This window comes from Hydractinia symbiolongicarpus, chromosome 1 (assembly GCF_029227915.1).
Source record: "Hydractinia symbiolongicarpus strain clone_291-10 chromosome 1, HSymV2.1, whole genome shotgun sequence".
NCBI lineage: Eukaryota > Metazoa > Cnidaria > Hydrozoa > Anthoathecata > Hydractiniidae > Hydractinia > Hydractinia symbiolongicarpus.
The window spans coordinates 14,740,738-14,757,318 of NC_079875.1; the positions used below are offsets into that span (position 1 = coordinate 14,740,738).

The 16,581-nt window shown below is 34.4% G+C and overlaps 1 protein-coding gene across 1 annotated transcript; it reads right to left on the minus strand.

The window, feature by feature from the left end:
• Nucleotides 1–1,294: 1,294 nt before the first annotated feature.
• Nucleotides 1,295–13,376, minus strand: LOC130641783 (NACHT, LRR and PYD domains-containing protein 12-like). The gene is made up of 3 exons (XM_057448739.1): nt 12,549–13,376; nt 5,891–6,160; nt 1,295–5,737 (listed from the first exon to the last, which is right to left on the minus strand). Exons 1-3 carry the CDS (start codon nt 13,294–13,296, stop codon nt 2,622–2,624), a joined length of 4,134 nt encoding a protein of 1,377 aa, XP_057304722.1. The 5' UTR covers nt 13,297–13,376; the 3' UTR covers nt 1,295–2,621.
• Between the last annotated feature and the right edge of the window lie 3,205 nt (nt 13,377–16,581).

A 16,581-nucleotide genomic window follows, 5' to 3' on the forward strand; every position in this document is an offset into this window, starting at 1 on the left:
TCTTTAACACGTCGCAAAAAGAAGTCTTTTTTTCGTTTCTCAAAGGCGTCTTTAGGCGTTACGCTTTTATTTAGACAAGTCAGAGACGTCTTAGAGACGTCTCATCTGGTCTTTAAAAGACGTTTTAAAGACGTGTTTAGGACGTCTCGTGTTTTAAAGACGTGTTTAAAGGTGTGCGCAAATGCGTCAAACTTTTCATCAAACTCCATCAAACTAGCGAGTTTGATGAAAGATTTGATGCATTTGAGTTGAACCATCAAACACGATTTTTTCGTCAAAATGAGAAAAGAAGAAAAAAATTGAGTTTGATGAAGTTTAATTTCATCAAACAGTCATTTTTAATAACCGCGATGAGTGCAAAAAATATCAACAGCGGAGGGTCCTACGAACATTTTGTGTTCACGCAAATGGAAAATTCAATTTCATCAAACATTCGCAGTTTGACGCATTTGCGTCCGTCTTAAGACGTTTCGTGTTTACTGGGAAGTGTGAATGCGAGTAAAGGGAACAGACTATTAAAATCTAACAACAACAAAATAATTTTTTGCAGGATTTTTTTTTTTCTTGTGTAGCTATTTTAGAAAATCAAATCTTTCGCGAGAATATAATTTCGCGAATATTATTCTTTCAAAGAAACCATGCCATCAACCTCGATCCCAGGCCTTATCTTCTCTTTTCTTTTTTGCTGTCCCTTATATCAAAAAGAAAAAGAAGCCCCGGGATCGAGGTTGCCATGCTATGTATTACGCAAAAAAGTTCTGCAAGTTAGTCATACTTTAATTCTTTGTACTTGGATTCCCTGTTGTTTCTAAGCGATTGAGTTTTTTGTTGCTTAACTGCGCATTTAGCGAGACGCACGCAATGCGGTATAAAAAGGACGGGCGTACCCGTGGATTTTTCCACGAGCTAACGACTATCTAATATAATTACTGAGTCTTCAGTAGCCGCGAAAATCAAGTCATCCGTAAAAACATTTCCCACAAAATGAAACTTTTTGAAATCACTCATCCACAAAAATATTTTCCACACAATGAAGCATATTGAGATCATTATCCACAAATAAGTTCCCCACAATATAAAACATATGGGATCACTCATCCACAAATATGTTCTCCACAATATAAAACATATGGGATCACGCATCCACAAATATGTTCTCCACAATATAAAACATATGGGATCACTCATCCACAAATATGTTCTCCACAATATAAAACATATGGGATCACTCATCCCCAAATATGTTTGTCACTAATAAGTTGTTTATTTAAGGTATTAGAAAAAGAGTCTAGGCTGAACAAATTTTAACTTATAAAAAAATTCTACAATCAGTACATTACACTACTTCCATATATATAGCTACATTTCGTATCGACATTACATATCTACAAAACTACTTTCAGAAACCCACATAAAAAGCATTTCATCTACAAAACAATCTAAAATTACATAAACAAATCAGCTGTTACGAAGTAGCTAATAACGAACAAATTTTCCTCTGAAACACTACGTGTAATAATTAAACGATTCCTTGTTATTTTACATAACATTGCATTTTTTTAACCTTTCGAATTAACAATATCAAAAACAAAAATGAGATAGTTATGTTTTTGACTTTAATTTTGTTTGGCTATATATATACACTAAATGCATCATAGGTATCTTTCTAGAGCTGGAGTTTAAGGCTCCACGTGCAATTTAGTAAAAAACACAATATAAGCATTTTAATACCTAACTCACTTCAATAACTAGTATATACAATAAAGTAAAGAACACATGTCTAGCTCTCTTAAAAAACAACATGAAGTATATAATAGCTACATATCATAAGTTTTATACATATTAACAAAATTTAAACAAGAAAATCAATTTATGTATGCTCTGCTCTTAAAGACAAAGTAAAATATAGAATACTAGTCGATTAGGCCCGTGGAAACTAGCTAGCTATGTAAAATTTTCATAAGTTTTATACATAAACAAAAATCAATTTATTGATTCAAACTTTTTTTCTAAAACAAACGATACTCTTCCAATTAAAGTGTACAATCAGAGAGGAAAGCTTGTGATGATTGTGTGGCAAAACGACAGACATAATCAGTTTAAAAATATATAATATTTTTATATATAGAATAAAATTGAATGTTAATGTATATTTAAAAATATTTACATGTATTTGGCACAATGTTCTGTCATTTTTAAAACAACTTACCAATACTACCCATAAACTGCTAATTATGTCAAAGTTAACAATACACCCGAAAGTCTAGTTAGCCACATTCAGTTCAGTAAAAGCACTAGTAGTTTTAACCCCTGCTTTAGTTAGCAAAAAAACAAACATAAAATACATTTAAGATTTGTTTGCAGCCACAGGGTGAGCATAAAAAGTTGTAGCTATTTTTGCTAGCTAGCTAACTGGATTCTTTGTTTGTTTGTTTTTGATCAAATCAACATTGTTTTGCATAGATTATAGTAATACTGTGTTCCTGGCAGTCCGCATGCAATTCTTAACAAAACGACCAAAATCTTTTAAACCAACTGTCTCAGAAATCGAAAAATCAAAAAATTGCCCTAGGAAAGAGGTTGGCAAGTCATTTCCGATAAAAAAAATAAAGTTTAATTTTCTATTTTAAGCATAACACTTGTATATATTGTTTTGCCACAGGCGAGTTTACAATGACGTTAATGACTTCAATTCTAAACTTCTCGTACTTTTTTTGCTCGCCTTGTCTTATCAAGTTTTGTCTTGTGTTAATAAACGCATCGATGTATTGCAGAGATTTGTTGGTGACATAGTGAAGATTATTACTTTGAAGGTATATCTTACCAACATAACGTACACATGGCAAAACCGCCCACACATGTGAATCAGTGAGTTGACACGATGTTAGATCCAATATTTCCAAAAAATATGCTTGCATCTCTTCAGTGTGCTCAATAATACTGTTTGATATCGTTTGAAGAGCCCTAGCGCTGAACGATACGTCGCCGACAACAAGCTTCTCAAGCCCGGACAAGTCTAACTCTAGTAGGTCTTCATAAGTAAACAAACACTTGCTGATATCCAGGCTTTTCAAACGAGTGCTGTTATTGTTGGAATACGAATTTGAAATCATTGCTAACGTGCTAGCACTGAGTTGATCGTTACCACTTAAGCAAAGTTCATGTAGACAATACAGCATTGGTTGCAAACAACTTATATGTTCATCTGCCAAATTGCACGATGCTATGAATAAACACACTAGATTACATATTCCTCTCCTTCCAATTTCTTCAATAACGGCTTCACACAATGCCGTCATTCCGTCGCAGGTAAAATCGACATTTCTACTGATACTCAGCAATTGTAGATGTGGTATACAAGGCTTTAAAGCGACAAGATGAGCGTCAGTTAGACTACATTGATCCAGGTGCAGAATTTTCAAGGTGCATTCACCTTTGATAAAGATACAATTTGTTAAGCTAGTTGCTATTGATTGCATTGCCAGTGAAGACATGTGCTCGTTGCAGCTAATGTTCAGAAGTTTGATGCTTGGTAAGCACATGGTCAGCATGTCAATATCGTCATCATTTAAACTGAAGTCTACGAAACAGCATTCAAGCTTCAGTCTAAGATTTTCCACAGGTTTATCGTTAACGATGAGTTGATGTCTGTAAGCGTCTGCTAGCATGCTAAGGTGGAAGAATTTAATCCGGTGATTACCTGCGTTCAGATTCGGAATCTTATAGCGTATCTTATTCTTCAATTGATTCATTTCATTCGTGTAGTTGAGTAAATGATGAAATGCTTTATAGGCAGATTCTACTTGACAGTGCAATTGTATTACATCAACTACACAAAATGTTTCCAACAGCAGCCGATTTTGATATAACTTGGAAATTAGACCGGAAATCTCGATTGTTCGACAGGAGTCTTCCACGTTTTCTTGGCATGTAATTAAGACTTCGTCTGTTCGGTTTGTAGTTACTGATGACGATATTTTGAGGATCTTCTGACATGGGTAAGCTGAATAATACATCGTAAATAGAGTAACTAAATTTTCTGGCAGTTCATTGTGACCAGTAGTTTGAATGTGCAGAAAATCAACTTTAGCTCCATCCAATTTATTGATGAAATAGATCGTGCTTCTTACCTCATGATGAAGCGATGCACCTCGAATGTGAAATGACTTATTTGAAAACTTTCTTTGAAAAAAGGATGAAAATTCCCCTTGATATTCAAAAATAGCGGCCAGCAGGTGGTCACAAGAGCTATCCAACACTAGGCAGCTTCCATTTAACTTTCTCAGCATAACTCCTTCTATAAATTGCATAACATTAACGCGGAACAATCTATCTGGAAAACATTCACACATCAAATTCATTTTCTCCTCCTCCATTTTCTTCTTTTTTGCATAATTCTTTAGATTACTTAAAAAACAGGTTGTGATGTCGTTCTGATTTCCTTTGCCATGGATTCCAGAAAGTCCAGCAAGAAGTGGTACACATCCTGAAAAATTAGGCATTCGAATTGCGTTAGCTATTGCTCGTGGGTTAAGAAATACGTGAAGCGCGGTAAAGTATTCCTGCAAAACAAGATGTTTGAACTGATACACTGGTCTACTACCGTCAGGCGGTGTTTTCTTAATAAGAAGTCCCGCCCTTTCTAAGGAGTTTATCGAATCAGTAACATCTACATCAGCATCCGAGAACGACGTCTTGTTGAGCCTTAGCGACACTTCCGAAAGTTTTGCAAGAGACGTTGCTGTGTGTAAAATGAGGTCTTTCTTGCACATCTGAAAACAATCTAAATACGTGAATTCTGGGGAAAGACTCCTAGTGAATTCTAAAAAAGCAGTAGAACATAGTTGTGTAATTGTGTGGGGGTTGTTCATATCTGTACGCTGGTCAAACATCTCGCATATAACCCAAAGATAAAACGGGATTCTCGCCATTATTTGTAAATCTTTTCGTTCTCTTATTTGTCTTGTCACCAGATTGATCCGATCGTTGTTACCATGGAAACGCTTTTGTATATATGAATCAATAGCTTCGGAATTGAAACCATGGACCTCAATTGTTTTTGGAACCACATGTCTAAATTTAAAAGCTATCATGGAACATGTTGAGGGTCTTCCTGTAACCACAGTTTTATGGCCACGTAAAAAGCTGGACTGGTTATTCACTATGTCACCAAGGTAATTCGGAATAACAGGTTGAAAAACGTTGCCAGCTGAAAATAGGTGAATAGATTTTATTTCGTCCACTCCATCCACGACAAACAGAACGCGATGCGATACCTCTTGCAAATCTTGGATATCTATCATATCAAACAGATCAGTGAACTTTTTACGGATGAATTTCTTAGGTAATTTATACTGGAAGGTACCTGCAATTAAGTCTTCACTTTTAAGGTAAAATATAAAATCGATTTTGGGGAATTCATTTAAAATATTCCCTTTCGCCCAGTTATATACATATGTATCCATAAAGGTGCTCTTCCCGATCCCTGCCAATCCTCGTAAAATGACCAAATCATCACCCTTTTTCAATAAATCTTGAATTAGAACTGTTTGAAGTCGGTTAAATGTTGACTGCTGTTCTGAATCATTTTGTGGATTCTCAACCATAGATAGAGGCACATAAACTTCTTCTCGAGGTTTCTGTACACCTCGGTCTTGGCACAAAGGCTTATCCAAAAACATACTTGATAAGCTTTCGCTGTATTTTTCTCTTAGCTTCAAAGACGCCTTTCTTAAGCCTAGAGATAAAGAAGATGATGAGATAAACGAACAAACGAGCGATTAAAAATGACACTATTCTCAAAGTGGAGGCAATTTTCTTATTAATAATTTTAGGGGTGGGTGACTTAACCGAATATTTACGGTAAATAAATAAATCATACAACACTTACCAGTTGTGATAAGACTTTCCATTCGAATACAATCGACTATATCCTCTCGAGAAATTTTTATCAGGATATTTTTCACTTCACTCCACGTGAAAGTTGCATTCTTTTTGCGGAAGCTTATGTCCATCTTTTGTTCTTCAGTGACTTGTAAGTTTTCGATATTTTTAATTTCGTCAGGTGTTAATAGAAATTTGGACAACTGAGCCCAATCTTTCCCGATCTTTTTGCATATTATATTCAATACCTCCGGTAAAATGACATGATAAGGGTTACCTGAAAAAAATAATTCATCAACAGATTCAAAGGTAGTACCTAGTTCTTAATTTTAATTCTTATATTCTTATACTGTTTTTAGAAGAATCTCAACGTCAACGTTCTTATAGAGTAGATTCTTAAGTGACGTGCAGTAAAAACAAAAAAACACATGTTAAGAGCAAATATTGCATTGCATGTAGCTAATAACTTTTACGCGATGTTCGTAGAGTTTTAATAGTTGCTTCTTGCTCATGTTCGAATAATACATTATACAAATTAGCTGACTATTACTCTGATGCTGATGCGTTTAAAATGTTGCATGTTTGAAATAGCTAAAATAGTTTATAGCGTTTGCTGTTAGTTTGTTTAAATATACACCTGCTGAAAAAAGGTATACTTCAAAAAATTGATCTTTTTGATATATTTTAATCTTAGTACATGTTTGCTTATTGCGTAACCTTTCCGAACTCATAACGGAAAATATCTTCTAAAACAAAGGGTTCTCCACATAAGGTAAATAATACATAGCCCGCAAGATTAGTATTGATAAAGCGACGTAAGTGACTATATTTGTCCCTTTTGGAGATTTTTGACGTCACTATCTCTCATGTATAATATTAAGCAGATATTCAGCAGGCGGAGTCGAATATGAAAAAGCGAGACTGAATAATTACGATATCCGATTTTACTGCGCTGAATATCTGTTTTATCATGCAACTTATGAGACTACAAAAACAATTCATTTTGTTTCACACAATCAGCAATTTTTGTCTTTTTCGTTGTTCTTGTTTCTTGTTGTTCTAAAACATTCGCGCTTCAGTTATTTTCAGCTCTCCACCTGATTGCTTATCTTTTGTGTACTACTATCGAGAACAATAAAAGATGGAGTGCGATATAATACATCCTTTGTTTGATAACTTTTTTATTTTTAATTAGTTTAACTCTCCATCCGATTGACTTGCATGTAATTTTATAAAGGAACTACAGTTGACACCTCTCCATAATTCGAATTCCCACTGGGAGAGATTTTTGTTCCAATTATAGAGAGATTCGAATTAGAGAAAGTCTCTGTAATTCGAACTTTCAGCTTCAGAAAGTGCAAATTCGACTTACAGAGAGAAATTACGTTATTTCAAAATCAAGAAAACATAATTCAAGTTTCATTCAATCTTTTTTTTCATAGTTTACATTGGAGAAACGATCTCTTTCGACAATACGAGTTGCATTACCAAGTGCTTTTCTCAGGTCGACAAATTGAATTTGTCAAAGCCCTGTTTACACTCTAAAATTCGAATTAGGGAGAGAATCGTGCTGAAGGGACTGAAAAACTGTTCGAATTAGAGAAAGTTTCGAATTAGAGAAATTCGAATTGTAGAAAGTTTTTTATAAGGGTCTGTTAAGGAAAATTGACGGTGACTGAGCACTCGTTCGAATTATAGAAATATTTGAATTATAGAGATTCGAATTAGAGGGAGTCAACTGTAAATATATAAACGAAATATAAGTGCCGCTGTCGCCGTAAATTTTAACTCCCCTAAATAATGATTCTTAAGTCATAATAAACTAGTTTATAATAACCCCCTAATTAAGATAAACTAGTTATAAATAACACCCCAGTCATAATAAACTAGTGAATTGTTACCCCCTAGAGTCAACATTTCCTATGAAATAATAACTCCCCCAGTTTATTTTGACTCCCTTATATTTCTTTTTGGATAGAACGGTAAAAGGTTGGTTCAGTTACTAAATATTATATGACCAAAATTTTAGCCGACTTTTTGTACCCGATCAAGATCTTTCCCCGAACTTTTTGCCTTAACTAAAAAATTTGTGAGCAAACTTTTTTTGAACTGCTTTGAACTGAAAATAAAAATAGAAGGTTTTGAGTGATTTAAAAGATCTAGTCGGAAAGAATTTACCGATTTTCAAAGTTAATCGGCGGGAAGTGACAAACCTTGCTGTTAAAAAAACATGACTACAGAATATAAATTTCAGTAGATAAGAATCTTTTTTTCGAAATCCTAGCAAAGTAACTAATTAATAAAAAACGGAAAGAATAAAGGCACTGTACCGTAAGGTAAAGATAATCTGCCTTTTATTTATAAATCCTAAAAAAGTGAAAAATTGATAGGAATAGTGAAAAACGTAACAAAGGTTTTTTAGAATGAGGCTAAGATCAAAATAAAAAAATCTCTTGGTAATTTGTGATGCTTTTTATAAAAGAGTTGTTTAGTGTGTATTTTTAGTACAAAAGTAATATGAGAAAAATCCTTCTAATAAATAAAAGAGATCAAAAAATATTGTAGAATACAAAAGAATGAAAACTTCAAATGTGCTCATAGATATAGAAACTAAAATAACGTCAAAGTGGGTTAACCCTAAGGAAAATTGTTTTTTTTTCTGGTACCTTTCAAGACTCACTAAGTATGTACCTAAATAAAACTTAAGTTAACAACGCCAGAAAGTGTTTTAAAATCTCGATTATCAATTCACTACCTTTGGATCAGGGTCTACTGTTCAAGACATAACATGGGGTGATTCCTCATGTTAGCAATATCAAACACTGCTTCCATTGGTGAATTATCATCAAGATCTCTGCTGCGAAAGCGATAGCGAAGACTCCGTAATTGAATCCATTCTGTTGCTTTTGCTCGGATAGAAATGTTCGGGCAATATTTTGAAATTCACCAACTACATGCTTATACAATGAATAGATGGATTTCTTAGAAACACGATTTCAAACTATCGCAAATTTGAATCCGACCTCTTCGAACCTCTGTCGTGTAACAGTTGAATGTGGTCTTGGTATACAGGATCAAAAGGGATGGCAGTGTTCTTGTGAGTATTCAAAACAGATAGTTATCTTTTGTGTTTTGCATATTAATTTCTGCGCGGCATCCATGATCATTTAACCAAGCACTTTTCGAGTTAAGGATTTCCCTATCTTCAATATTGAGAAAATATTAATCGTTTTTTATCCAAAACTTTTCTCGGCTCCCCTTTTTGATATCTGACTCAATTGGTTGGTTATCTTTGATTAGGATAGGGTTTGTTATTTTGTCCATTCCGAACCTGATACATAGAATTACTTTTTGGCTCTAGTAAAGCCAAGATGACTTCCATTTCTGACTGTTCACTATGTATTTAATTTTCTTTAATACCCCAGAATGCGCTTATAATAATTTTGTAAGCTTTCGGGTGCTTATTTTGACTTTTCCATTATATCTCTTTAATTCATTCCGTGTGTTTTTCAGTAAATAACAAATGTAATTGGGTAGCTCTCGATCGTTCCTTCTTACAAGGATTTCTTTGAAACGATGGCATGTCAGAAATATAATTTAACGATGTGAGGGATTATGTCGAAGTTGTACAAGGATTATCTCTACTATTTCATAGGGTGACAGATTCCACCTGTTTGGCTTATACTAGCTGACATTTTGTCATCGTGAAACAGGGGCAGTTTGTCTTCATTGTCTTGGGTCGGCGATGGTTCTGGCGCATCATCGTGATGGGGCGGTAATGGTCCGGGCTCAAGATCATGGGCCAGTGATGGTTCGGGTTCAACGTCATGGGGCGTAATGGTTTGTGTTCATCGTCATGCGATGGCAACGGTTCGGGCTCGTCATCATGGGGTGGCGATGTTTCAGCTTCATCGTCAGGCTGATTCGAAGATCAAGACATGACTTAAGGAGGCCAGCATTGTACTTTTTAGCTAGTACACAACCACGCTTATTCTTTAACGCGCCCAAACCAGTCTTAGAAATGCTCTCCAATGTATATGGCCTCAACCATTTAAATGTTAACTCTCCTCCTTTTCTATCAATCTTTGATTATTAAAGTGGTTGGTAACAAATGGCGACGGCTGTTGTCATGTTGTTGTTTCTTCTGTGCTGCTGTGGTAATTTTGCTTGCTTCGTCGTTGGTATCTTGTCTCAATTTCAACGTTGATGACAGGATAGCGGAATATCTGAATTCTGTAAGTCTGAATCCAAACCGTATTTTAAATCGATAGGTAGAATTGGATGCCTATTATACATTAAAAAGAACGGAGTGAATTTGAATAAAGAGTGTTTACTCACTCTGTGGCAAACAAAATACACCTTCAATTACATAAGGCCATTCATCTGCCCCTTTCACCAGCCAGTGCTTGATGGTTCAACGAGACCATTGGCTTGAGGATGGTATGCAGATGTTATTCTTTGATCTGCACCAGTCATTTCATGCGAATTCGTTATCACTTCGTTAACGAATTCCTTTCTCTGGTCATTGATTTGAATTTTCATGCGACTATGCCTACAAATAACCTCCTACAGGAATGTAGCAACTTTTTCAGCTGATTTGTCCTTCACTGGCTTAGCTTCGGACCATTTCGAAAAATAATCAATGCAAACGATCAAATTCAGCAATGTCATTTAACATATTGTGCCCCAAAAAATCTTCCTGCACATTTTTGGTAGGTGGCATCTCTTCCACGATGTGAACCCATTGCCTGGGCTTTGTTGTAGTTTCCGAGGCTTTCATGGATATCTTGGATGATTTTTGTCCATTCCTCTCGTGATGTGATTACTTCCACCGACAGGTGAAAAATTTTTGACAAGCACGGCGAAAATTTTCTTCTTGATGGAATTTTGTTTTTATAAAATTTGCAGTAAAACTTAAAAAACGATTAGCTATGGTTAGTTCATTCCACTTTTTAGAATCAAGTTTTCAAGTCATTAAGACAAAACTATAAAAATATCCCCTTCAAAATAGCAACTCACATGTTCACCTTTTTTAAAAATAAGTCAGAACTCAAAATAAGAGTTGTCATGAAATGGGGAAAAAAGACAAACTAACCTTAGAATCCATCTGGATATTTTTTGGTTTCCAAATATACTTTAATTTCACTAAGTGGCACATGTTGTTTGGCAGCCATTTTCAATAAGAAAAAATTGTGTGAATATTTTGCTCACAACAACCGAACAACTCACGTGAAACAAAACAAAACAAAACAAAACAAAACATTTGAATGTATTAGGTATACTGCAATGACTTCAAAATAGGGCGAGTTTTCAATAACCAGTTTATTTTAACTTTGCCTTTGAACTTCTCTTTGAAAAATAAGGGGAGTGTTTATTAACTGGGGGAGTGATTATTTACCAGGTTATTTCTATTCTATGGGAGTTATTACTCTCTAGTTTATTTTGACCTTAGGAGTCATCTTTTACAGGGAGTTAAGATAATCTGCTACACCGGAATTACTGTCGAATATCTCGAGCATATATTTGATATCGGATATCTGCCGACATGTTCAACTCTCGGCTAACGACTGCACGAATATCTAAAAATAATCCATCAGACGCTCCCGCTAGAGGCGCATGATAATAACTATTATTTCTGCTTGTGGAGCAGACATTTTAGTTGATTGATAAAGTCTATGTTTCCATGAAGGGAATTTCCCGTAAACAAAGAATTTAGATGTGTAGGGAATTTTTCACATACAATAATGCGATCAAATGCTCGGATTAAAATGAAATTTTATGATGGCATAATATGAACAAAAACTTTTGTTGAAGTAATTTATCTATCAACAAAGTTTTTTTGATTTTATCTTTTTGTCAACACTTCATAGCTGTTTCAAGCAAAATCGCTCTCCTGCCTATGATACAACTAAGTTCGTTACTAGGTCTCTTGATATTTTCCTTACAGGAACACACAATTTGTAAACAAATTCCTTCAAGTGCTTTTTGCTCCATTTAAAAGTAATTTGTACACGCACACGCATTGCTGCTTGATGCTGATCATGCACGTATTTTTTGTGACCTGCTTTGTTGTGTTTTTAGTGAAGAAATATGAATAAATATGCGCTTAAATTTTTCTCAATGTTTTTTTCAAAAATAATATTTGTTTGTATATAGTTTTAAAAATGTCCGGGCAGAGTTTCCCATATGGCTGTTGCGAAAATAAATATGTTTAAGAACCTTAGCTAGCTCATATGCTTTACGCTAAAAAAAATTCATTTAGACTGTTGTTTTGCGAGCTAGTTTACGTCAATTATACGTCTTGTTAAATTTCGTTTACGCCTTTGTATATGACATTGTAATAACGATCTCAGTATGAAAAAACCCAAGGCGATGTCCAAGCCACCATTTTGATAAAGAGTGAAACAACAGAGTGTATGTGTTATGTATAGAAAGTTTGCTTCTATTAAAATTTTGTTTACCTTATTTTCTTAACCAGTCTTTTCTGAGATTCCTTCAAAAGAAAAATTCTTTCCTACGGTAAATAAGCGTTATTTCATGTTTCCACTTTTCCCTACCTGTTTCTCAACATCAAAGTTATCATTTTTTAAAGCCATTAAATTTTAAAAAACATCGGAAGACATTAGCTGCCGATTTATTTTCTCCGAGATAAACTGTCAACTTACAATGTTTTTTGATCTCCTGTTCATTTCGTTGTTTCACATCTTCAAGCGTTTTTCTAACCTCCTCATATTTTTTTTTCAAGTCATTGTGATCGTCGTCATGATCGTCCACGCGTTGTTTCAGCGAGTCAGCCGCCTGTTGCAAAATGTCATTTTTTTGTATAAGCAATTGCACTTGTTGATTTAAATAGGGATCCAGTGAACCAAGTTCCAGTCGTTGTAAAAATGGAAAATCGTTATAATGAAGTCCACCCAATATAAATCTGATTTTATTCCAGTACATTTGAAATGCATGTCTCGTTGAAATTTGCGATATACTGCCGTGCTTTACTTCATGTCTAAGCAGCTTTGCATGCAAACAAAAAGCGGCTATACTTTGATCCGTTGAAAGAGGTTGACGGATGTCCCAATGCTTTGGTGGTGCAGGAGCTGGTAATCCTGGCAAACAATATTCAATGAGGATAACAATGATGGGTATATCAAAGTTTTGCGAATTTGTTTTACCGTTTTGTGGACATATAACAAGCCACTGATCAGGCCGTAAAATGCGATTTAACTTTCTTTGATGGGTTGATTTAAATTTGGCCATTGCTCCATGTAGTGCAGCGTCATTTCTTGGCAAACCCACATAAGTTCGATGACAAATTTCATTATGAAGAATTCTTAAAAGAGCATCTTTCACGCATAACTCTAACGCTAGGTCTACCCGCATATAAAATTCCCATGGAGCGACAGGTCTCGATAAAGCCATCACACGTATTCATCCAGCGCCCATATCAGTATGTTACTTGACCGTCCACCATTTTAAATTTTACTGTTTTGACAAAAAAAAAAGATGTCATGTGATTTTCAAAAACGACACTCTTTCAGTGATGTCAATTTTACATTAGAAGAGTCCTGGTTTCCATTAAATGTCACAATTATTTACTTGGCAAGGATCGCAATTATACACTCTTTTGACGCTGCTTAATTAGGCTAGTGTGCCAATAGTCTTAATAATATGTTTTGTACGTACGTTTTGAGTTTAGCTTATATAATAATCTTTTCTTTTCTGTTTTCCTTACTTTTTACAGGTCGACTGTTGCTGCTTACGAAGGAAATACGTTTTGTTTCATGAGGGATTTAAGCCTTAAGTTGCTAATAAATATTGATTTTATAAGAAACTTGTAATTTTGAACCCCGCTGGAAAAGGTAAGGTGATTGTCAATACAGTGTGAACATAGATCTAAACTGCTTGCATAGTAAAGTTTCCAGAGAGAGAAGAAACCCTCCACTTTTAATATTAATCTTTATATTTTTAGAAAGTTAAACGTTTTCCCGTTTATGCGCACACTATTTTTTATTCAATTTCCCGGCGGCCGGAGGCGATAATTTAAGGGCAGAAATTTTCGCGGGCAGAAACTTTCGTGTATCAATCGCGGTTAAAGGGTTATTTTCGCGTAAAAAACTTTCGCGAATGAGCAAAAAATAAGATTTTTTTTTAAATTTTTATAATCATTCTTGTTTTGTCTGAAATAATAAAAAATAGAACTAATTTTCTTCAACTTGACACACCGAATCAGTTTCGTCATCGGTTTCTCCCTCTTCACCAATGTACCGCTGAATTTTGCTACCTCATAACAATTCAAATTCTTCTCAAACGGTTAGTAGATGACTATTATCATCCACTTGCCTGTCATTAATGCGTCGATGTCACGGTAAGGATCGATGGATGCAACAATGCTACAATCAAGGCTGACACCCGCTATATGGAATTGGTCACGAATCTTGACATTAATCCTGCAAAAGACAGAGCTATTGGTAACCTTTACAATTTTTTAATGATTTTACTCCCAGTCGTGAACACTCCACCTGTTTTAGCACAAACAGCGTAGAATTTCAGTTCGAACACTTAGTCATGTGATTTATATTGTCTTTTTGTGAATTTTTCACATCTATCATGTGGTATTTTTTATTTTATTTTTTATTTTGCTTTCTTTGGCCTTGTGAAGTGTCTAAATGTTTCAGCTTTATAGAAAAGTAATACTGTAAGTGTTGATTTACTTTTTTCATCTTTGAAAGTTTCACTTGGTAATATGGTGTTAGTTTTTAGTCGTTGTTGTATCGTTAGTTGTTCCTTACTTTCTCATTGCGCCATGTGTTCAGCGAACTCAACCATCAGAGAACACACATGATTGCCTATCCCCGTCGGCGTCTCTTATGGCTTATTCGTTCAATATATCTACTCAGTTTTTGTTTTGTTTTTCTTATTGTGATATTCAGCTATTTATGTGTGTGTGTTTTTTAGCTATTATATTTACTCACTCACTGTTTTTATTGAGCTTGACATTTTATTTACTACTTGTATATATAAGTTAGACCCCGTCAGCTCCACCTGCATGCCCAGCCCCTTGATTACCTATCCCCCTTGTTAAAACCATCATAGTCACGATAAAGTTAAAACGTAAAACGAAGCAATAACTGGTGGATTATAAAAAAAATCCTTTGCTTACCGAAGCAACTTTAGGTCTGGATCTTCTTTAAAAAAATGCTTCGATGTCGGTCGAATGTATGTGGCACTGAGCCGCGTCAAGAGCATAGAAGGATTATATTCAGTAGTTGTGCTGATCCAAAAACCACATTGGGAAATACGATAACTTGAAAAAAAAATCAATCTTATACCTCTTAATTTGATCACTTACATCCTGATGAAATATGCTTCGAAGATTTCGGGAAACAACGTTTCTTTTCGGATTCTACACTATAATTCAAGCGCGCAAATTATGCGCATGTGCTTTTTTATATACTGTATTGCATTTAAATCTTCTTTCTTTACAATCACTGACTTGTGCTTCATATTTTCTCTTATCCATACTCCTGACATTTGTTTGATGCATTTACTGTCGTTAAGTTGTACTTTCCTGTTTGTCAGATTAACGTTCGTCCTAATTGTTAACGTTATAATCAATGGTTTCCTCAAATATATCACCAACTTTTACAATTAAATTCCCCATTATAAACAATTTTTGACAGTTTTTCTCATAACCTCTTATACCAATTTTTGTAGTTGATTTGATGTAGTTGCATAAATTAGTCCTAATAAATTATTTCTTTCCCTTCTCCTGTTAGTGTAAATTGCTTATTTATAGATTTTTGCGCTGAAATTCACAATTAACTGTTCTCTTCTTTTCAAATACATGTTTCGCCAATTTCAGTGTAGCTTTCTTTCTTTTACTGGATTTCTTCGAATGTGATTACATTTTTTGCAAATGGTACTTAATATTCGTTACAAAATAATCATGCTTGAGCAGTTGTTGTATAGCGATGCTGAACCATTTTATGACCTTTTTATGATATTATTTGGCGATTTACACCACAATTTCGACAATTTATTGGTAGTGTCGCATTATGGATTTCATCAGTACGGTGTTTTTATATTGGTGATTTTTTTGAAAAAAAGAAAGTTTTTATCTCTAATGCAAGAAATTTCTGGAAACATTGCCCGATCCATGAAATGAATAGAATCCATAAAATGAACACAAACAACAGAACAAATACAGAATTATTATATCTTCAGTTAATAAATTTCTCCGAAAACATTTTCGCAAGGTCAAAAAAAATGCATCTCGCAAAAATTAATTTTTGCGAATCATTCATGTCGATATATTTCGCTAAGATTTTTTTTCTTGAATGAAGGTTTTATGCGAATAATTAATGTTTTTACAGAAGTTTCTCGAAGGTTTAATTTCGGGAAAATGCATAAAATTCACGAAATTCGCTAAAATTAATCCCGATGAAAGTTAATTGTTTATCTGATAAAATCTATTTCATATTATCTTAGATTTTATTTTGTCGGCAGATTTTCATATGTTTTGGTTGATTCAAAAGATTGGATTGTGTGTTCAAGCCGACAGGTTTTCTTGTCCTTTTTTTTAATAAAAAGCTTATTTTAAATTTTTATAAAGCTGAAGTACAAAACGGAACATGCGGTGCTCCTCTGCTTAAAAAATTACCACCCTAGCACTCGTTGTTTATTGGTTGGTTATTAAAAACAATG